Source organism: Helobdella robusta (genome assembly GCF_000326865.2).
Source record: "Helobdella robusta unplaced genomic scaffold HELROscaffold_64, whole genome shotgun sequence".
In the NCBI taxonomy this organism is placed as follows: domain Eukaryota; kingdom Metazoa; phylum Annelida; class Clitellata; order Rhynchobdellida; family Glossiphoniidae; genus Helobdella; species Helobdella robusta.
The window spans coordinates 408,781-432,425 of NW_008705358.1; the positions used below are offsets into that span (position 1 = coordinate 408,781).

The window sequence follows — 23,645 nt, forward strand, 5'->3', positions numbered from 1 at the left end:
AAAAGCGTGTATTTATAGAAACCAGATATATAAGTAATTAAATAAATTATGAATAGAAATATTATAACTATAATAAATAAATAAATAATAATAATAAAATCAATCATTCTTTTTTTAATGCATTAATGGAACCGTTCAATTATGGATGATATAATTCGGCCTGGGATTCTCTGGTGCGTTCGTATTAGATTTTCAATGGCAGATTTGACCTAAGAAGAGTACGTCAGTTATTATTTTATTCATAATTATTTTATTCATAATTATTTTAATCATAATTATTTTATCATTTTATAATCGTTCGTCACACACGGGCAGAGAGAGAGAGAGAGAGAGAGAGAGAGAGAGAGAGAGAGAGAGAGAGAGAGAGAGAGAGAGAGAGAGAGAGAGAGAGCAGACGAACAAACAAACCTCATCAGATATCTCGTCAATAGTACGTGACTCATCAAACGTTATCGGCTCGCCGAGGTATGTTCTAGTAGTAAGTAAAATGGAAAATATTTTAACATAAAAATTGAAAATAATTTTAATTTAAATACAAATATTATGCCCTAATTGGTAAAGTCGCCTGTTACCGCTTTGCAATGGCCGGGTTCGAATGGAAGAGAGATCTCACTTATCTTGTAAACTAACGACGTGCATGTTGTATGGTGTTTAGTGACGAAGTGATAGGAGGAAACTAATCCTAAACAATTTAAAAACACTTACGTATAAAATAGCGCGCTATATAAAAAATTTTAAATCGTCAAAATTATTATGATTTACGTTTTAATAAAATATTTAATGAATAAATTAAAAAAATAACGTTATATAAATTCTTTTAAATGATAAAATCATCTAATATTTAAGATTATTTTGTACTTCAATTTAACTGGATAGCCTCCATATATAGGTACAAAAGGGAACCTATATCTCTCGTAAAGATACCTGAAGAAACCTTTGGGATATAAACAGATATAATTGAATGCTGAAGATTAAATTTTTAATATTATGTATCTTTTATTTGAATTTACAGACAACTAAAGAAAAAATTTGAAATAATTTTCAATCAAAAAGCTAATGAAAGAACCATATGAAGAAAGATTGATATATTTGAATTAGAATGAATTACTTTTAAAAAGTCCAATGGTTCTAAATGCTTCTCTTGAATTTTTTGTGAACATAGGTATGACAGGCTAGAAATTTTTGTTTTTAAAGAATGATTATTTACAATAATATGAAAACCATCATAAAAACAGAAGAAATTATAATACAAAATCCATTGAAAAATTTAAAAAATGCTAGAATAAGATGAAAAGTTTAAATTTTAAGGTTTTTAAAAAACAAAACTATAGTTTAAAATTCTAAAAATAGTATTTAAAACATTACTTGAAAGAGAGAGAGAGAGAGAAAGCGAGAAAAAAATTTTCGAATAAATAAAATAGAGAGCTGAACATTTTTGAAAATAGAAGCAGCATTTGAAACTGAAAAAAATCAACTAACGACTCCGGCTTCTTTGATCACCTTGGCGAATCCTTTCCTGTTGGCCCATAGGAGGTTGTAATATTCATCACCAAATAAGGCCTCTCTGACGCCACCTATATTTTAAAAAATGTTGAAAAACAATAATTATAAAATAAAATTGGTAGGTAAACACACACACATACACACGCACGCAGGCACATACACACGCACACAAACTGAAGAACACAAATGCAACAAATACATGTACGGCCACAAAAAAAATCTAAATTAGTTGACCTGGAGCTATAGCCATTAGATTTCCATTCTGGAGAAGTTCTGAACAGGTAGCCACGGTTCCAGGTATAACTCGAAGTTCTCTCATTAACATCTTAAATCCTGGTTTGTATGTGTGTATGCGTGCGTGTGTGTGTATGAATGTGTCTGTATTGAAATGTGCACATCCAGCTGCATCTTGTACATCAATAACAACATACCAGAAGAGAAACTCATCAACTAGTTGTATCTATGTATGGATGTATGTTTGGGTGGATGAATTAATGTTTGTATGCTATTGTATGTATACTATACATGATAAATGTTTGTATGCTAATGTATGTAATTGAAAATTGCATCAACAACAGAGCCAGTTTAAATTGAAAAAAATAAAATTTGAAAAAACACCCATCCCTAAATTTAAAGATCAAATACCAGGTATTTTATAGAGCAGATTATCCCCGACACAGTACACGATCCTATTTCTCTTAGAGTAGATGGTGGCAAGGAGATAGTACAAATCGACAGGCAGCGTGGCATGGTAGGATATAATCAGAGCACCACCTTCAGCTGGGATATTAGATAAACCACTGACTTCATAACCTAATTTTAAATTGAGGATGAATTTTAAATCAACAAAAAAATATTAACAAATTTTAAAAAAATAATTAAAAATAATAAAAAAAATTCACAAACCATGCCAAATACTGCCATGAGCAACCCAGACCCCCGCCAGCCACTTTGTCAGGAGTTCTTGATAATTAGTGTAACTGATGTTAAAGAGGTAGCCACGTAAATGAAACAACTGTATGAGCAGGGCGCACATGTAGAACATTACCAAGATGCCCAACGGCAGTAGGAATGAAATGATGACAGGTGTTAGCAGGTGTTGCATCCATTCCGAATACAAAATGCTGACATCTGGTGATTAATTCATTTATTTTTATATCGCTTATTATTTTTCAAAAGCCTAAAACATAGGCATTCCAGGTAGAGAAAGGCGTACATAACAAACAAAACAAAAAGAAGCAGACACACACAGGCAAAACATTTCTAATTAATATTATTCTATTAAATATATTAAAATAAAAAATAATTTTTAAATAACAAACCTATAGGCATTGACCAGCATTAATCAGGGATCAGTTAATAAATACGTAACTGTCATACAGCTTAAATTAAAGCGACAAATTAAAATTTCAGATCAATAGGAATAAAATAAATTTTCACAATTTTTAGATTCACATTTAGTTTTTTTTATATTTCAGATAGAATATTTCATCTGACATAACTAAATCGGTATTTGATCGTTTACTAATTTGGAAAAAGTGATCATAAAGAATAAAATAAACTTCGAAAGTTAACTTTTGTTTCGTTTTTACATAAAATACTAAACTTTTGTTGGAAGAAAAGTTTAGTATGGTTTACTGTTTAAAAACGAAATTTCTTAACAGTGATGGACTGTACTTAAATTTAGAAAAATGTCATTACAGTTTGAACTTGGTACTTTGGTCAAGATATATAACATATATCTTTTGTATATCATATAAATTTACATACGCATTTAATACATACATAAATATTTTATAAAAAATTATATTTTTGCCACGACTATGGATATATATCCATGATTATGACACATGAATCATCTGTAGGAATTGAAATAAAAGACTAGACAAACAACAAATAAAGCGGTGAATATCACATAAAATGTACATACATAAACTATTAACATACATATAAAACAAAATTTAATTATAAAATCTTAGTTTTTACATGATTTAAAACGAAATTATTGTTGCAATAAACTATTTATGTCCTATGTTCATTTAATAGAAAAATAATAATTAAACTTTAGAACTGGAATATAGACAGCAAACCCTCAGACTAAAAAAAGTACCGTTATGTCAATACTGAACCATAGTGCGTGTTAAATATTACATTATTTCAAGGTAGTTATGACTATCGAATTTTAGTTTAAAACTGTATGGTTTTGCTAATTTAAGTTCACATTTATACGCCTAATATTTTTTTTAAATGTCTGCTCATCATTATATAATTTTATCAAATGTAACGTAATTGTAATATTTTTTTAATATTAATAGAATAATATTTGAAACAATTACGTTGTTATAATTATAATTTAACTTTCTAATAAAGATTGAAACACGGAAAGATGCAGCGGACAAATTTTAAAGAAAATGGTACTGCCACAGGCACTACTATTGCAACTGATAAAACTGAAAATGAAGAAAACTCACCAGCAGGTGAACCCGGACAACGACAGCCAACCGTAGCAACATCACTAACAACAACAATTTCACAAAACGAACCAACAGCAACGACATCAAATTTGCAAAATGATAACTCCAAAAACAGTAACAAATGTATGACTGTTCATGAGTATGCAGAGGCCTACAGGACTTGGACTTTTCATCAGCAAATGGTGCAACAGATGAACATGGCTTATATTAATTTTTATTACATGCTCAGTATATTAGGCAGCCACAGTGCCATGCTGCAAAATGCTTGTTGGCCTACGCAAGCTAGCGTCTCCCAAGGGCCCACATCATCATCATCATCATTACTTAGAGATGGGCAAACACAGCAGGAACCCGCTAATAATGCCTCGCGGATCCCACTAAATCGTGTCAACACTGGTGACCATTCAGTTGGAGTAGGAAGAATGGGTAATTGTGTGGGAGTTGATTAATACTAATAGCCATTTAAATTAATTTTTTTTCATAACTGTTAGTATTGCTTTTGCATATTTTTGAAGATTTTTTAGAGATATGTTATGTTTATAATGGAACCTAATGTAACTCTGTGAGAGAATTGTAAATTTTGGAATGAACTTTTTGTAAAACTTGAAATTAGTAGGAAGAAGATGTGAAATTGCCTCACTGTGGAGAAGAGTTCTGGCAGAGTTGATAGACTTTTTCATCTTATTCACTCTCAAACTAGCTGGCTCAATCATGTTCTTCGACTTCATCGATGTCATGTATGTTCTGCCTATGTAATTGACTTCACTGATGTCTTGTATGTACTATCTATGCAACATTAGCTTTTGTTGTTCCATTATTTTCAGACATTTTTTCATTTATTTAAATAAATTTATAATATATTATTTAACAACTCTTATGCAGTGTTATGCATCTTGATTCAATGTATTTATTAATTTGTTAAGATCTGTAGCACAGACATTTATATATTAAATTGTAATATATAATAAATTAATTTTTGCAAACACTCGCAAAAAACAAACCAGAGATCTAGATTTTTACGACCTGCAAAAATTCGCAACTTTGAACTGGGACACAAAATTGGCAAACAGCATTACAAATGAACTGATCATGTTTGAACTGATCAACAGAGTTTTTGTCAGCATTTTCGAGGTTTATATTTCATTTCTTATCTTTTAATTATTATCAATTATTTTAAATTTCTGTTTGATTTATTCTATTTTCCCTGTCAAATTTAAATTTTCACTCAATTACATCTCTATTTCACTTAGTCCCTTCCCTATTTCACTCAGTCACATCCCTATTTTCCTTAATTTTAGGCACTGTGTCTAAGAAGGGGGCCCATAGGATCCGTCGGTGGCGTGACCCCCGGAAAGAAAATGATGGGAATTAGGGTTGTATCATGTTTAAACGTTTCCAGGGCTGATCATAACAAAGTTCTGGTTTTTCCAGCTGGCAATCTTAACTTTTTAGAGTTTGTTTTTTATTTTATTTTCTTCAGATTTTCTTCATTTATGAAGTTGAATAAAATATATAGTTATTTTCGTTTGTTTTTTTTTTCTATTTTAGTGCCCTTATAAGGTCTTTGGTGAAGAATTTCAGTTTCATCTTTTTCATTCCCATGCCCCTGACGGTATTGATGTCGGCACACAGTAGAACCATTTACGACCTTATATCTAATTCCATGGTTGTCTATGTGGGGCCTGATGATGTCGCCTATTTCCGCTGATGAGATGTGTGTGTGTGTGTGTGTCTGTTTGTAAGTGTGTATGTATGTATGTGTCTGTTTGTATGTATGTGTATGTGTGTTTGTCTGTATGTGTGTATGTGTGTGTCTGTCTGTGTGTATTTGTGTCTGTGTGTATGCGTGTTTGCATTTAATGATCTGATTTAATATGGTTGATTGATTTATTATTTATTAATAATAACACATTTTTAATATATTATTATACAAATTTATTTTCTAAATTCAATTCGGATTTTAGTTGTTTGTTACACATAAGCACTTTACTATGAAGCCCTTGAATGGTTTTTTTTTCATATTTTCGGTGTTTAAATTGCAGCCGTTCATGAGAGAGATAAAAAAAGTGCACGCGTCTCAAATTAGTTAGACGCGTGCACTTATCCCATAATACTCCCATTATAAGTAATAAATAATCCCATCTACATGAAATTGCACACATGTTTGTATATTACGTTCGTATAATAGCACAATGTTTGTTTTTGTTCACTGTAGGCATTAAGTGTGGGTGCAAACAAAACTAAAACTAACTCGTAACATGAAAGAGAGAAATAAAAGGTGCGTCCTACCTGCCTATTTCTGCGTTCTAAACTCCTACCTTGTGGGCAAGGTATGTTTGATTTGAAGGGATCTGAAATATGTAACGCGCTTATACACTCTAAGATATCATAAGTTAGATAATTTAATAAGTAGGTAGATAGGATTATTTATATAACTAAGCAATTTGAGGTGCATACAACGGTAAGCTTTCTAATGAGGATCTTTTATATTTTATTGTTAACCCCCCTTTATGGACGGCTGCTTTGACGTGGTAAAAAAGAACGAGAAAGACGAGTAACGAACTCAAAATGTGTCCATTAATTAGAATATTTTAAATCTTTAGTTCAAAATGTAAGTTTTAATTACGTAGGACCTGTTGGATTCGATGTTTTTTTGGATAATGATTGGCGTTAATTCTAATTATATGCGTTAAACTTTCTCAATTCAAAATTTGTTATTTAAATTTACTTTTAATTACAAGTACTATTTAAAAGTAAACAACTATTAAATCGCGCTGTCTCATTTTTGGTTTGAACACCTCAAAAATGTTTGGCGAAAAAGCCCTAGAATTAGTGAAAGAATTGCAACGAGCGCAAGGAAAAAGTTTGCCTCTCTACAATGTAAGACACTTAATAAAAAATTTTGAACTTTGATTCTATAATTTTTGCAATGTAAATCTGTGAATAGACACCAAAACCAAACAGAAGACCAAAGCAGATGCCAAACACTACTTATCTACTAATCGGATTTTTCTTTGAATTTTTTAAAATTAAAAATTTTTTACAAAAACTAGAACGATTTAATAAAGAATGTTCTAGATGAGATGAAAATTCTTTTTGAACAGAACCAAGAAGATGTGTATGTCTTTTTATTTTTGTCATCATTCCATGCTAGTTTTATTAATTTTGAAATTTTTTCAGTCAAAATTTAAAAAAATTTCAAGACTCATTCTATACTTTTTTAATATTTTAATATATTTGACTATAATTTATAACTATGATAAACCTAAATTATTATGGTAATTTAATCTTAAAATACCAGAAAGTTAACCATGGCTGGCCAGAAAGAGTACTACCCAGCTATTCAGATGAGGCATGCTGCTTTGGAACGAAACAAAAGATGTCTTCTCGCATATCTGTACATAATTTTGTTATTTATATCATTCTTTCATTTGGTAAAATTTTTTATTTTCAAGGAAATTATTCAAACATTATATTTCCTATATGAAATTAAATTACTCCTCATGCCAACTTAACTTACTCAGGCAGACATTCATACATACATACTTACACACACCAACACACACACACACTCTCTCTCGTACACACAAACTCACAGATACAACAGAATATCAATCCTTAGACAAATGAGATGGGACATAGGAAGTGTTTTGCCTCTGGAAATTAAGAGTAATTTATCAGAGCATGAAGTTTGTACAAATGTTTTCTTTTTCTCTCTCTCTCTCTCTCTTTCAACATATATTAACATTAATTATAACCATAATATTTACCCATATGTAGATACAATGGTTTACCAAGTACAATAGAATGCTGGCAACTTACATGAGATGCATTGGAGATCACGGAGGCCTGGACCTGACTCAAGATACTAAACCACCTAAGAGTTTATACATTGAGGTTATTATTATTATTCTTTTTATTTGTTATTATTATTTTTTTGATTTATTTTATTGTTAAATTCATAGATTCTTTCATCTTTTCTATCCTAATTCTCTGCTGTTTAAATACTGACAATAGAAATCATGGATGGAATAGAGATTTATTTATCCATCTATTTTTATAAAAATGTGTTTGGTAATGATTCATTTGTTTATTTCTCTCTCTCTCACTTTTTCTCTTTCTCTCTTTCTTTCTCACATTTCTTCAATTTCTTTTCCTCACTCTTTGTTTCTTTAAGTATCTTTCTTTATACATGTATATATACATACATCTCCACACTTCTCTACTTATACATACATCTCCAAGCGTAAAGTACTTTAACATATTTTATCTCTACCCATCTAACTAACGTAGGTGAGATGCCTACAGGACCATGGTGAGTTTGAAACACAGGATGGCAACACGATATTACTGAGTAAAAATAGTCAGGTAGAAAGTGAACGAATAAATGAACGAACAAATGAACAAACGAACGAACGTATAAATAAATAAATGAATGAATGGACATTAAGAGTGAATGGTTGAACAAATGAACAAAAGGATAAACGCCTATACAACTGAATACAATGATATGCGTGTGTCTGCGTGCGTATGTGTGAAATACAAATCTTCTATATTATATATTCAACTGTTAAAGTGTATTATTATTATTGTTAATGATATAAAAATTAACACATTCTTTTACTCTTTTAGCTTTTGATCTATGCATCCATCCATCTATCCATCCATCCATCTATCCATCCATCCATCTATCCATCCATCCATCCATCCATCCATCCATCCATCTATCTATCTATCTATCTATCTATCTATCTATCTATCTATCTATCTATCTATCTATCTATCTATCTATCTACCTATCTACAAAGCAATCGTCTGTATTTCTCTCGCTTTCTCTCAATACATTCATTCTTTCTCTCTATTCCCCTCACTTTCTCAACTTCACTCTCTCTCTCACGTTCAGCACTTCATGATGAGATCCGAATGCGAGCAGATGATCAGACAGGGCATACTGGAGCATATCATCGACTGATCTTTATTATTCTTATTATTGTTCTTATTATTTTTCTTATTATTATTATTCTTATTTTTTGTTACTCCGTCATATATATATTTTCGTCCGTTATTTCAATTATAATAATTAAATACAATTAAATATTACAATTTTAATGATTAAATTCAAACTAAATTCAATTAAATATTACAATTATAAATATTTCTTTCTACCTAAAATTTGTAAAAAAAGAGTTATATTTAACAGTAAAACAACCAACAATTAAAAAATTTGTATTAAAATGGCTACCTACTTAGTCATGTCTGAGTGTAAAAAATTATTGATTTGATATCAAATTGTGGGTAGATACAATACCATTACATACATTTATTCAAGTTATATGTATGTATGTATGTATGTATACACACACACATACTACACAAGAACACATTTAAAACAATGAAAGATGTATATGTACACATATATATATTATGTTTGTCAGAATGTATATACGCTATACATACGTACGTATACATACGCACTACTACACAAAAATACATTTAAAACAACGAAAGATGTTTATGTTTATATATATATATATATATATATATATTTCAAACACGCGCACACATTAAAGAATACCATAACAATAATACGCGTTTGCATGGTTAAATGTACAGCAAAAACCTCATCTAGGCGAGTCTCAATTAAATCAAACTCAACAATCGATTTATTAACTCAAATTAATCTATCAATAAAAAATTTAAATCAATCACATGACATACACATACTCATACAAACGTGCATATATATATATATATGTTGGTAATAGACCATAATTTTTACAATATTCTATAAATTCTACCGAATACAAACATATTAACGCCAAACATTCGGTAGAATTTATAGAATATTGTAAAAATATATATATTATTATTATACATATATATATATTATATATATTGCAGGTATTGCTAAGAAGTCGTAATCAATAATATGCGATCAGTTTATTAACGTTCTGTACATGAATGTATAAATCTAGAATCTACGTATGTATATAGGAACGTGTTTTGAGTGGCTGGCTGACTGGCTGGCTCGCTGAACCTGCAAGTGGGATTGCAAATTAAGATGATTAATTGAGCCTTATTTATGGTAAACTTAATAGAGTTATGAAATATCTTAAAAAAAAGTTAGTTAACAAAAAAACCCTATGCAAGCAGCTATACTCGCACTTTCTCTCTCTCTCTCTCCCTCTCTCTCTCTCCCTCTCTCTCTCTCTCCAAAATATACACATTCATATCTCTCCAAACACACACAAATGAGAACAAAAAAATCTTTCTTACATACTTTCTGCTAGACAATATTAAATGAATTCTTAGCATCATCAGTCGTGGCAGCAGCACTAGAATTAGTATTAACACTACTCTGGACCCCCCTGATTTCATTGTTGTTGTTGTTGTTGCCAGAAGATGTCGTTGCTGTAGTATTTCTCAGCCTAAGAGAACGAACAGAGGAGCGATCGTCGTTTGCAGACGCAGGTTTGTTGTTGTTGGTGGAACTCCTCGCGCAACAGGTATCCACGTGGCAAGTCTTGTCCGGGCCGCACTCGAGCAGGCAGTCAGAGCCTGTTATCAACTCCTCGAACTGTGTTTGCAGTCGGTGGATAAGTGATTGGTTAGTTGTAATTTTTTTTTAATTGTATAGTATAGACGAGGATTAGTTGTAAATGTCTATTGAAGGGCTGAAATTATTGCTAATGTCCATTCATTGTGTGTGTGAGAGAATGTCTTTTGACGGATATTGACTTACGAAAATAAAACGCTGATTGTTTGACTGTGAATTAATTAATAGATTGGTGACGAGAATGAATATATGAGAATGAACGAATGAATGAGAGAAGGGATGAATGAATGGAGTAGTAGTTACCTCGACAAACTCCGGCTGAATGGTTGTGGAATGTATGCCCTCGTTGTGAAAGAATGACTTAACCTCCTCTGCTATCCTCATATAATCTCTCAAGCTCTGACATCTGCAAATAAATCAATATAAATTATTACAATTAGGCAGCAAGTTCTGTGAATAAATTAACATAAATTAACACAATTAGGCATGTTTATAAAAAAAAAACTAAGCAAGGTTTACAAATGGGGTTATTCATTTAATGAGAGTTAATTACTCAAGAGCCCTCCTAAGCACAAAGCCTAATGGTAAACTGTGATATGAACATTAATAAATGAATAAAACTCAAGTATGCGAACACACGTACGTACACACACACACACGCACACAGACATACATACATACACACGCAGACAGACAAACACACCTTATATGTGCAGATGCAATTATGCGACTGCCAGCCAGTTGCCAGACGTGGAACTCGTGCACCGCTAACACGCCACTCACCTGGTCGTCCGGTCGCCCGTGATGGTGATGATGTTGAAAATGATGATGATGATGATGATGATAATGATATTTAATATGATATTCATTGTTGTGAAAATAATTATAAGATAATAATTATAAGATAATAATTATAAGATAATAATTATAAGATAATAATAAAATTATATGATAACAATAGAGGTAGTTATTGATAAAAGTAATTATAATGACGAAAGATATATGATGGCTATAACATTAATTAACATCCTTATCATCATTAATAAGCCAATCAACAGTATAATTATCCCAAACATCATCATCAACATCACAAACATCATCATCAACATCACAAACATCATTATCAACATCACAAACATCATTATCACAAACAGATCAAAGGCCTGGGACATAGTATACAAAGCCATTTAAGTTATATCATTAAGAGAGCAGGATTCAGCTATAATTATTAACTCATAAAATGCTATAATTATCATTCATTCATTTTTAATCATTATAATATTTATTATGGCCGGTTTCATTTAATGCTGAGAGATGATGGAGACTGTTGCATGGCTGGCTATCTATCTATCTATCTATCTATCTATCTATCTATCTATCTATCTATCTATCTGTCTGTCTGTCTGTCTGTCTATCTATCTATCTATCCATCCATCCATCCATCCATCTATCTATCATATATGGCACTTCTATTGTGACAGGAACAATTTAGGATATAAACTTGATTATACTTCACTACTTAAACTACTACAATTAAATTATAGTTATTTTACGGTTGGTTTTTGTTTTGAAACGAGCATAATGGCTTTCTAGTTGACATTTCTTAACATTTCATTTCTTTGATCATTCGTAACTCTGGCTTTGAGAAAAAGAAGAGAGTTCTCGTTTAATTAATTCGAATCTCTAACCTTGCTTAATAGCTTATCTTTGAGTGTAGATACTTTAATGTGTGTCGGTACAGTTTGCAATAGTATCAATGCAGACTCTCTTACTGAATGAATGAATGAATAAATTATAAAATGAATGAATTAATAAATAAATGAATGAATGAGTGAACGAACGAATTCAAAAATGAATGAAGAGGAATGACTAAAGGAGTGTTGGTACTGCTTGCAATATAGTCTCAATACTGATTTTCTTACTATACGTAAACGAATGAATGAGTGAATGAATAAAAGAATGAATAAATGTAGGAGTGAATGAATCAATAAAGGAGTAAATGAATGTAGTAATGAACGAATGTAGGAATGAATGTATGAATGAATGCAGCGATGAATGAAGTAATAAATGGAAAAAAAATGTCACACATATTGAACTCACACAAAGGAATAGTTGTTGATAGGACAATAGCTACTAAGACCAGACTGAAAAAATAAAATGTGTCACAAATTCAATGTTGAACTTCAAAACGTTTCACATTTCAAAAATAAAAGTATATAATCATCATCATCAACACCACCACCATCGTCATCATTACCACCGTTATTATTATTATTATTAATATTGTTTTTATTATTATTGTAATAAAAATAATTGTCTATTCATCATCATTCTCTACAAACAGACACTGAAAGACAAAATAAACTTCCTAATTTAACTGCCTAATTAGCTGCCTAATTTACTGAAAACAAACAAACAACAAAACCTGAGGACCGGATCAATGAAATATTTCCAGTCCTGCTCGATGAAGATGATGCAGATGGCGCTGATGATGACCACGACGGAGCCCAGGGCGTCTCCAAGCACATGGAGGAAGACACCGCGCATGTTAAGCTGCGTGCTGGTCTCTTGTCGAATGAACAAATTTAAAATAGTTTAAAATTTAAGAAATGGAATAATAATGATAATAAAAAATATTCAAAGATAAATTAATGGCACTCACTAATTTTAGGCTTTCCCCTAATGGCGTCAACATCGACTATGCCCTCTTCCGTGTCAGTACTGGCAGTGTCGCTGGGGGCATCTTTGTCCTCTTCTTCCTCATCATCTCCACCACCCACTGCTGCCATAGCAGCTATGGCTGTCTTGACTGTCAATGACTGTACCTCGTTTAGGTCGTCTGCGATAATTATTTAAAATAATTTTTTAACATTTGTGTTATTTTAGTATTTTAAATTTTTGTGGAATTAAATAAAAATTTTCAGCAATAAAACTAGATAAATCATCATTTATTAATTATATGCCTTAAATTTTGATTAATTTCCACACTGCCACGAAGCCAAAAGCTTGTGAGTTACTAACTTGCAAGGAACTTATCGGAACTTGACTTCACAACTATACTCTCAGTGGTGATAACAGGGGTGGTTGCGGTGGTAGTTGTACTGGGGTGGTTATGTGAGTGGCTCCCGCCATGGCTGTGACCATGTGCGTGTCCGTGCAGTAGCAGCAGGCCTGGAGATTAGTAAAGCAATTAATTATTTTATTATGTAGTAAATTAGTCATTTACTTAGTTTTCTATATAATCAGTGAGTTAATAATAGAAATAATAATAGGAATACCAAAGAATGACATACCTATAAGATTGATGACGAAGCCAGCAATGCCGACATACAACAAAACGTGGGGATGTTCAATTTTTTCTGGATTCGTAAATCTCTCAATAGCCTCAGTGAGGATTGTGAAGCACAGAGCAATTAGGAAGACTGAGTTGATTAGGGCACCGACTACTTCAGCCCGGGCCCAACCATATGTGTTTTTGTGGGACCTCAACTTGGATATCTAAATCAATAAAAATGTTTCATCATATGAAAATAACAACAACATAAAAGTCCGTCAATTGATAAAACAATAATGCTTGTCAAAAAGTATTATTTAAAAGTTAAAATTCAACATTTTTACAAATTGCCAACCCTGAGTGAAGCAATTCCAACTATGAGAGCAACGACATCGGACAGCATGTGGTAGGAGTCCCCAATGAGCGCCAGAGAATGAGTCACATGGCCAACAATTAACTCAACCAGGAAGAAAGTTAGTGTCAGAGTCAGCATAGAGCTTAATCTGCACGTCTTTGTGCCCATACGACTTCTACAACTTGCCATTTTTCTTTTTAAATAAAATAATATCAATTGAAATTAATTAAATAAATTTGATCAGTTTTTTTTAATTTAAATTTAAAACATTTAAAACTTATTAAACTAAACTAAAGCCCACTCTGAACTAAAGGTGACTGTTTGTAACTTACTCCTAAGAAAATGTATGAAAATCAGAAATCATAGAAAAATAAAATTTACATTAGATTATGAATAGAACTAAGTCATGTTACTTACCAGGATTGTTTGAACTTTGAAGTTGTGGAGTCTGTAAAATTTTAAAATTTAAATCAAATAAATCCAGTGTAATGTAGCAGTAGTGACCAACTAGAGCCGGGTTTATCTTAGTAATTAGTAATTTTATCTTAAAAAAAAACTAGTAAATAAGATCTATTATCTAGTAAATAAGACCTATTATCTCACAGATTAAAATCGAGATTATTAAAAAAGTGAAATTTATATTTTTAAAATTAACTTCATTATCGTCTACTACGGTCTAGAAAAACAACCCTATAGTATATATTCATGATTAGATAACTTTATAAATTGAACAGTGTTATAAAATTATTAATAACATTTAATTAAATTAAAAAAAAAAACCCTTTTATTTGAAAATGTTTTTTTATTTTTTTTTGTAGATTAAAATACTAAGATTAATAAGTATATAAATAAAACGACAACAGTCCTCCATAATCAAGAAAATATATTATCGCTCGCGTTAAAAGTTCAAAATTTTGAAAACTGACCGAAACTCATTTTTAAGAAGGAAATAAATGGTTTGTCTGTCATTTTATATTAAACCCAAATTATATTTTTTTGTCGACATTAAATTGACTTTTTTCAAATTGGGCAGGCTGTCACTCTGCACACTGATCTGGGTGACATGAAGTTGGAACTTTTTTGTGATCACTGTCCTAAAACATGTGAGGTTGACAGTATTGAATATATATTATTATGACGTTTTATTATTTAAACTTATCCTTACTAAGTTTTCCTATTAAATAAAATAAAGTCTGTAGTTTGTGTTTCACTTTATTTTACTTTTTTAATTTACTTACCTTTACAACTTACATATTTATTAAATTTTTTTTATATTATATTATAATTATATATAACATAACATGATATAATATGGTTTTATTAATACTTTTTATGTTATATAAAAATAACAATAAATTCAATGAATAATAGTTTTTGGTTATTAATTTATAAAGATGACCCAAGCTAACCAAATAAATAATAAAGATAAAACCAAGCTAACTAAATTACCAAATTGATCTTCATTTATTCATTTATATTATAGTTACTCCTTAAATAATATATTATAATTATATTTCCTACAGGTACTTCTGTTTTATGATTAGAGACTCAAAATTAATATATATTTTAATTCAAGACATTAAAACAAAACGTTTTTCAAAAGTTTTTCTAAAATGAATTTTAATATCCATTGTAGATGATTAAAATTAAAACTTTCAAAACATTCTTAATTTCTTAATTTTCTCTAAAAACCTGTTGTTAATAAATCTTTAAATATTATCCTTAACACTGTGTATTCCATCTAGAACTTTCTGGCTCTATGCGCGAGTGGTTATTATGATGGCAATGTTTTCCACAGAAATATTAAAGACTTTATTGTACAGACTGGAGATCCAACTGGTTATTTTTTCTATGGATAGTTTCAAAAGTTATATTGATATCAAGTTCTTTATTCTTGAATATTCATCTTTATTTTTGAATATTCATCTTTATTCTTGAATATTCATCTTTATCCTTGAATATTTATCTTTATTCTTGAATATTCATTTTATTGTTGTTTGTCACAGGCACTGGAAAGGGAGGAGCAAGCATTTGGAAGAAAAAATTTGAAGATGAATTCAATGATACATTAAAGGTTCTTCATTTATTTGGGACTTTATTTTTTCATAATGGTTTACTTAATGTTTATTTTTTGGTGTTTTTTACAAATTTGAAATATATTCTAATGCACACACAAACACACACGCACAAACACAGCACTCAACCAGAGGAATTGTTTCAATGGCAAACAACGGCCCAGACACAAATGGCTCTCAGTTCTTCATAACTTATAACAAAAATCCACAACTTGACATGAAATATACTGTCTTTGCAAAGTATTTGTGGTGTTACTTATTTACTGATTATTTCATTTGTTCTTTTGATAATTTGAAATTTTCAAAAATGAAATTATTTTTCAGAGTGATAGATGGCATTGAAGTCCTTGACACATTAGAGAATGTTCCTGTAAAAGAGAATTCCTACAGACCAATCACAGATGTTAAAATTAGAAGCGTCTCTATACACGCTAATCCATTTGCTAATGTAAACCTTAAAAATTCTGAATAAATTCTGTCAACTTTTTTTGGATCTGATTGCATTAATTACGTTTTTTTAATTATGTGTAGTATTTTTTAGATAAATTACGCGATGTGTCAAAAACTTACGGATTTCCATTACAGAATTTTACATTTTCGTTCTAGGTAGATTGAGTACTTCATGAATCTAGTAACATGAAACTACCAGCTTGATTCGCTATATCAGATTGCCTTACTTGTTGTAACAGTTTCTGCGTCTGTCGGATCCTAACTTTTAAAGAATAAAAAAAAGCCGTTACGAAAAAATCGAACTATAGTTCGAGTTCCGTAACGCATATTGGTAACTATTCGGCCGTTTTAGTTTTTTTACCAAATTTTATATGACTTTTATCAAGTGTTCTCCTATACATACATTTTGATCGGTACATAAGACATGGCGCAATTCAACCCAACATATATCCTCCTACACAGCACTGTTTTATCATTAAAACTGTACATTTCTTTTTTCTAAAGCCTATGCGCATGACTATAAAAGACACGCCTTAGTACCGCTTCCGGGTTTGAAGCCTTCTCTTCGTCTGTTTTTTTCTTTATTGTGTACTAAATTAGAGATTCATTTCATTGTTAGTAGCCATTTTTCATTCATTTCATTATCTTGTTTTACTATTTTTTCACGATTTAGTAAATATTTTTGAGACTAAAATCACGCAAAAGTGCCATCTCGTACTACCAGGATGTTAAATTCCATTTAAGCAGTTTGCGGAAATGATTTCAAAATTTATCTACATCACGGATTCACAAATATTTGTTAATACTTTTCACTATCCAGTGTTAAATTAGTGATAAATTTACTCATTTAGCTCTGCAAAAATGTCTGGCTGGGATTCATACATTGACAACTTGATTGCCCACTGCAAGGACTGCAAGGGCGAGTCCCACTGTGACAAGGGCAGCATCATTGGGTTCAATGGCGCTAAGTGGACTTCTGACACCCACAAGAATGTTACTGATTTCACAATTTAATCATTTTTAGTTTAACTTTGTGTGGTATTTGTCTTTCTGTGCTTCTTTTCTTGGGCTGTATTTTGGCATTTGCTTTTTGATTTTTTGAAAATTAAGTATTTTTGGTTGGATTGCTTGTTGTGTTAAATCCATTAGGAAAGTTAAAGGATGTAATTAATTTTTGAGTCTAGATATTAAGTTATAACAGGAAATGAGACCATATTTATTTATTTATTTTATTTAATAAACAAATTTCAAAATATTATGTTTATTATATTTATAAACACATGAATCCAATTCATGAAAATATTTAAACTTCGATTTGTGACTTTTCCTATTTGCTTTATTATTTATATTATCAATTTATTTACATTTATGCATATCTTAAAAGTAGTTTAAAACTTTGTACAATTTTTTAAATTATTTATCATCTTATACATTCAAGTGGTTCAGTTGTAGGAAAATTCCTGCTAAAATATCAAATGCCTGCTAATATATAAGGCTTGCATGCCAGTTTATAAGTGGTTTTCAAGTTAGGCTGTTGACATGTTATACATAGATCACATGATAACTAATTATAGACCACATTATCCTAAATAAATTAACATATCACTTTACACAATATATAACAACTCACTTTAAACATCACATAGATAGATAATAGTGTTTAAATTTGTATTTTGTTGATACTTCCTGCCTCTCCACCTTGGAAAATTACATTTTTTTTAATAATTTATTAAAATTTTTTTGCATATAGGCTTTGAAAATAACGCAAGCCGAAGCGACCACCATTGGGGCAAGTTTCACCTCAAAGAATTTTAGCAATTTTCAAGCATCTGGCATCGTAGTTGAGGGACAAAAATATCAATTTTTGCGCGAGGAAGATGGCAAGCTGGTTCTGGCCAAGAGCAAAGGTCTGGGAGGTTTGACACTACAAGCCTCAAAAACTGGTTGGTTTTCACTTACTCACTTTTATAATTGAAAAATCAGCCTTAGGTTGTTTTCAATTAGTAAAGGCTGATGAAATAAAATGAACAGGTGTTTAATTCAATTAAAATAAATTAAATTAAATTAATGGTTTAAAATTTTCAAATTATGTAATTTTGAAAAAAAAATGTTTTCCAAAAACAGCAATTGTAATAGGCCACTGCCCTGAAGGCAAGCAGCAGGGAAATGTTAACAAGGGTGTAGCCAACATTGCAGAGTACCTTGAGACGCAGAACATGTAGAAGCTGATGATAGAGATCAAGATGATACTGAGTAAGTGAGTGAGTGATGATGTTGTCGGTGAAGAATGATAAAGAGTGCAATAATATGACTAACTATGTTCAATTGAATCCAACATTTTTGGTCTTTGAAATTTATTACCTATCATTCTAATTTATTATCTATGTATATATAATTTTTTCCTTTCCCTCTTAACAGATGTTTGACCAACAACCTAACAAAGAGCTGACAACAATAATTATTATTATATTTAATATTTTTACATATATATATATATATATATATATATATATACATGTAATTATGTATTTATATATATATATTTATATATATACACGTATACATAAATATTATTCAAATTAAAAGACGTTTGTATTCTTAATTTTTCTTTCTTTCCATTATTCCCTCTATTAATATTTTTATATTATTATTATTATCTGTAATAATTTTTGGTTGTTTAAAATTTATTCTGTCCTATCTATTTACATTTCTATTGTCTCCAGTTTTATATATTTACCACTTATAAAATTATTTCTTCCACTCCTTTCTTTGTTCTTTATTATGAATAAAACCTTTTTTTATGGATGATAATATTAAATAATCAAAAATTATGTCATGTATATATATATATTATATATATATATATAGTGAAGTCTAATGATAATTTTTAGTTGAAAATACTTTTGGCTCTCTTTTTATTATATTTATTCGTTTATAATCTGCCATCATGTGTCATATATGTTAATTATCCGTTCATGCTATAACTCTATTGCTATTATTATCGTCGTTATTGTTTTTTGTTGCTCTATACATATATATATATATATATGTATATATATATATATATTCATTTTAATTGTAGGCATTCCAGACACGAATAGCTTTAAAAACCTATGGTCAATTAATTAATTAGTTAATCAATTAATTAATTGTTTTTGGTAATTCTACTACTTTCTTTATTATGATCCATTAAGTTAACCAAATTTTTTTTTCATTACTTTTTTATATGCTCTAATCATGTCCTACACTTTAGTTGGTGTATATGTGTGCAAGTTTGGATGTGTGTGTGTATGTGTGTGTTTCCCATGGTTTTCTTAGATGTATTGTAATTTTTTTATAATTTGAATTTGATTCCGTAAGTTCATTTCCAAGTTGATGGCTATCTCTGATCAATTTCTCCATCTTCAAATTTGTATTAAATTTTTCAGTTGTTTGGCATAAATGCATTTAGAAATGTACAACACATACACACACACACATACACAACAATATTAACACACACATTAGCGTACATATTTCATACACGTCTATTATAAATGGTGAATATTGTCTGATAACATTCTCTTACAATACAAAGCTTAACTCTATTTGCTATTGTTTTTTAATTTGTTTATTATTAATATTATTATCAGTTATATATTGACTTTATTATACCCATAAAATTTACCTTTTGCCTATAAATAATGATGATACCGTGAGCTTTATAAATGGAATACTCTATTGGTATGTTGAGCTAGTATTAATCTTATTGAATGTTCATTATAGGCCATGTTATACTACTTATATATATATACCATATATATATATATATATATATATATATATATATATATATATATATATGGTATTTGTTCAATTGTTAGCCTAATATTATTTCAATTATTAACACATTCTAATGTTTATAAATATATTTATATATTTATCGTTGTGCTTTCTTCCAAATGTAATAAAATCAATTTATACCTTCGGCTACAATAGGTAGGGCTAATATATATATATATATATATATATATATATATATATATATATAATGTGAAAAGCCCTTCATCAAATTTCAAGTATAAAATGAATGGCTTGCTCTTTCTTCCTTCGAAAGAAATAAATGGTTAAATAGCTTTAAAAAATGTGAGTTTTTCTGTTTATGCAATTGTGTTAATTGATACGCCTTGTAATTATTAAATGAGTATATATATATATAATTGTTCAGCTCAAGCTTCAAGTAATTATGTTAATTATGAGTGGCTTGAAATGTGCATGGTGTCATTATCAAAAGTATAGCTCGTATTATCAGGAGTTCCTGTTCGACCTGTTGTTCGTTCGCCAAGAGAAATCCTTCAGTTCATGTGTGTATGATATATCTAGATATATCGTGTTCGTGTAGCATACGGGTCGGGCTACAGATCGGGTTGGATCGGGCTACATGTTGAAGAGTTAAATCATAATTGTTCGTGATGAATTTGGGGAGCTCCTTCGACGCTACTTTTTCAACAGCCCACTCAGAGTCGAGACTGCACTTCTTAGGGTTGTTCACATAACTCAGCCAGCAACTACAACTCGCAACTGAATGCAATACAAACAATGTAATACATGTGCAATTGTTGTGTATGATGTTGTGTATGAACAATTTTTTGGAAATAGATAAATAGGTTGATTGAATGTTTATTTTATAACCAAGTAGTTTTTGTAATCGATCAATTGATTGATTGATCAATCGATTGATTAATTGATTGATTGGTGAGTTAGATGATTAAAAATCAAACATATAAAAATTTTAATTCAAAATATTTTTTCATCAATCTTTGTCTTTGGTCTGCTGAAAATTTATTTGCAAAAGATCTATGTGTTGTTTACTTGATCTGGTTTTTTGTTGTCTGGCTCTATCTTTTTAAATATTTTTTTAAAGTTCCTTTTTTGTTTAAAGTTTTTACTTATGATGATTTTTATTAATATTTCATTAAATTAGCTAAAAATCAAAAATGGCGGAAATTCGTCAGAGATCGCCTCACGAACCTGTCGTCAATAATAAGGAAAAGGACAGAAAAGCAAAAGAAGATATGAAAGAAAAAGACAATCTGGAAAGTGAAAGTGAACCAGTTAGGGAATTTTTAAATTTAATGAATAAATTAATAAAAATGTTGTTTGTTTGGGGCCCGATTTGTGAATTTATCAATTTTCAATTTTTTCTTTATGCTTCTAAGCTCTGAAAAACTAAAAGGCTAAAAAAAGCTTGATTTTTATTTGGTTTTCAGTTCAGTTGTAAGACAAATTAGATGAAAAATTGAAATGCCTTTGTTATTAATAATTGCATCTTTAATTAGTATTAAGATCACTAATTTTTAAATGACAATTAGCGTAGTTTGAAATTTTTAAATTAATTTTATTAATTATTTCATTAAGATTGGTTAACATACTAATTTAGAACCCAGACAAAGATGATGATGACTTGGTTATCGAAGAAGGTGATATTGGGCCTGTGGATTTACCCCAGGACAACAAAATGACTGAACTCTTTGATGCTAAATTGCATGGAATTAGTCCTCGGTGTGTTCGTTTGTTCATTTATTTGTTTGTTCACTTGTTTGTTTATTCATTAAGTGTTCATTCATTCATTTGTTTGTTTGTTTATTGACTATAGTTCATTTAACTAGTCATTCATTCATATATTTAGTATATATCTGGGTGAATGTGTATGTGTATCTTTGAAATATAATAATATATATATGATAGATAAAATGTATATGTATGCATTTTTTTATAAACCTGTTCACATATTTATTCACATATATATGTATATAGCAATATCTTTACTTTCATCCTTATCATCATCAAAATTTTACTCATCATGTTGGCCATCGTCATCATTAGATGGAAAGATTGGATCATAAGGGGTGTATTCTCCTTACTTATGATCATCGGGTTCTTTGTTATCATCTGGCTTGGGCCCCTCTACGTTGTCTTATTGGTTAATAAATTATATATGTATAATACATTTATATCAACATACATACATAGAGAAAGAGAGAGAGTTTTATCAATGAATTGTAAAATTATATGTATATTAAATTTATAGAGAGAGAGAGAGAGAGAGAGAGAGAGAGAGAGAGAGAGAGAGAGAGAGAGAGTTTTATCAAAGAATTGTGAAATTATATGTATATTAAATTTATATCAAGAGAGAGAGAAAAAGAGAGAGAGGGAGAGAGAGTTGGCAAAAGAATGAGTTGTGAAATAGGATGGTTTATTCCTAAACTAAAGTAAAGATAAATTATGTTGTTATGGGTAGGATGTGTTTAAATGAACTGGTGTAAAAACTTTTATTTGACTAATCATAAAAGATTAATTGCTGTTGATCTTCTTAACTGAAACTTGGTCTTATTTTCAATATTGTCTTCTCAACTATCATCATCAACAACATCATCATCATCATCATCATCATCATCATCATTGTCATCATCAACATCATCATCATCATTATCTTGTGTTTGATTTTTTCTATGATAGAACATTTGGAATGTTATCTGGTATCTCTGTGTTTTTTTATATATAAAAAAAATTATTATGAATTTATTTACATTTACAATTAATGTTTATTTTTATTAAATATCCTTATCACATTTCGTTATTTATCTTATTTAATTCTTTCAAATATTCATTTGTTTAACCAATCAATTAATTAATTTCTCTCATTTTTAATATAAAATGTTTTATTATTGTATATAAAGTTTGCCCAGATTGAAATCAGTAATGTTCATTTCATTCATTTTTATTTGTTGATTTATTGGTTTTTTTATGGATTTATTCATATTTTAATTAATTAATTTATTTATGAATCTATAATGGTGCATGCACTCAGATGCCTGTGGTTAATTGAGAATTCTTAATATAAAAACATTTTTCTCATTGTGCATGTTACCTAAGGGGTATCTTTCTACTTTCAGTCAGTTGAAAGCGTTGATGTATG

At 29.8% G+C, this 23,645-nt stretch overlaps 6 protein-coding genes across 6 annotated transcripts; 4 read left to right on the forward strand and 2 right to left on the reverse strand.

Annotated features, from left to right (window-relative positions):
- Positions 1-122: 122 nt before the first annotated feature.
- On the reverse strand, positions 123-2,608 carry HELRODRAFT_157832 (hypothetical protein; the record flags this gene model as incomplete). The annotated part of the gene is made up of 8 exons (XM_009030017.1): positions 123-209; positions 409-472; positions 859-934; positions 1,109-1,172; positions 1,480-1,574; positions 1,738-1,836; positions 2,149-2,316; positions 2,410-2,608. The coding sequence occupies 8 exons, from the start codon at positions 2,606-2,608 to the stop codon at positions 123-125; spliced, it is 852 nt and encodes a 283-aa protein (XP_009028265.1).
- Positions 2,609-3,737: 1,129 nt separating this feature from the next.
- On the forward strand, positions 3,738-5,982 carry HELRODRAFT_103356 (hypothetical protein). Its single transcript, XM_009030018.1, has 5 exons — positions 3,738-4,403; positions 4,591-4,714; positions 4,982-5,108; positions 5,276-5,430; positions 5,526-5,982. Exons 1-5 carry the CDS (start codon positions 3,890-3,892, stop codon positions 5,683-5,685), a joined length of 1,080 nt encoding a protein of 359 aa, XP_009028266.1. The 5' UTR covers positions 3,738-3,889; the 3' UTR covers positions 5,686-5,982.
- Positions 5,983-6,782: 800 nt separating this feature from the next.
- On the forward strand, positions 6,783-8,949 carry HELRODRAFT_88492 (hypothetical protein; the record flags this gene model as incomplete). Its single annotated transcript, XM_009029976.1, has 7 exons — positions 6,783-6,857; positions 7,031-7,093; positions 7,283-7,374; positions 7,576-7,666; positions 7,758-7,874; positions 8,271-8,345; positions 8,881-8,949. 7 exons carry the CDS (start codon positions 6,783-6,785, stop codon positions 8,947-8,949), a joined length of 582 nt encoding a protein of 193 aa, XP_009028224.1.
- Positions 8,950-10,674: 1,725 nt separating this feature from the next.
- HELRODRAFT_115498 (hypothetical protein) lies at positions 10,675-14,484 on the reverse strand (the record flags this gene model as incomplete). Its single annotated transcript, XM_009030019.1, has 10 exons — positions 14,464-14,484; positions 14,163-14,355; positions 13,827-14,031; positions 13,555-13,704; positions 13,196-13,372; positions 12,959-13,100; positions 12,634-12,677; positions 12,222-12,304; positions 11,237-11,316; positions 10,675-10,939 (listed from the first exon to the last, which is right to left on the reverse strand). The coding sequence occupies exons 2-10, from the start codon at positions 14,349-14,351 to the stop codon at positions 10,675-10,677; spliced, it is 1,335 nt and encodes a 444-aa protein (XP_009028267.1). The 5' UTR covers positions 14,352-14,355; positions 14,464-14,484.
- A 631-nt stretch (positions 14,485-15,115) lies between these two features.
- On the forward strand, positions 15,116-16,709 carry HELRODRAFT_180721 (hypothetical protein; the record flags this gene model as incomplete). Its single annotated transcript, XM_009030020.1, has 6 exons — positions 15,116-15,118; positions 15,196-15,270; positions 15,908-16,001; positions 16,169-16,236; positions 16,359-16,477; positions 16,562-16,709. The coding sequence occupies 6 exons, from the start codon at positions 15,116-15,118 to the stop codon at positions 16,707-16,709; spliced, it is 507 nt and encodes a 168-aa protein (XP_009028268.1).
- A 538-nt stretch (positions 16,710-17,247) lies between these two features.
- On the forward strand, positions 17,248-19,539 carry HELRODRAFT_115501 (hypothetical protein). Its single transcript, XM_009030021.1, has 5 exons — positions 17,248-17,301; positions 17,539-17,680; positions 18,438-18,630; positions 18,812-18,940; positions 19,106-19,539. The coding sequence occupies exons 2-4, from the start codon at positions 17,549-17,551 to the stop codon at positions 18,907-18,909; spliced, it is 423 nt and encodes a 140-aa protein (XP_009028269.1). The 5' UTR covers positions 17,248-17,301; positions 17,539-17,548; the 3' UTR covers positions 18,910-18,940; positions 19,106-19,539.
- The last annotated feature ends 4,106 nt before the right edge of the window (positions 19,540-23,645 follow it).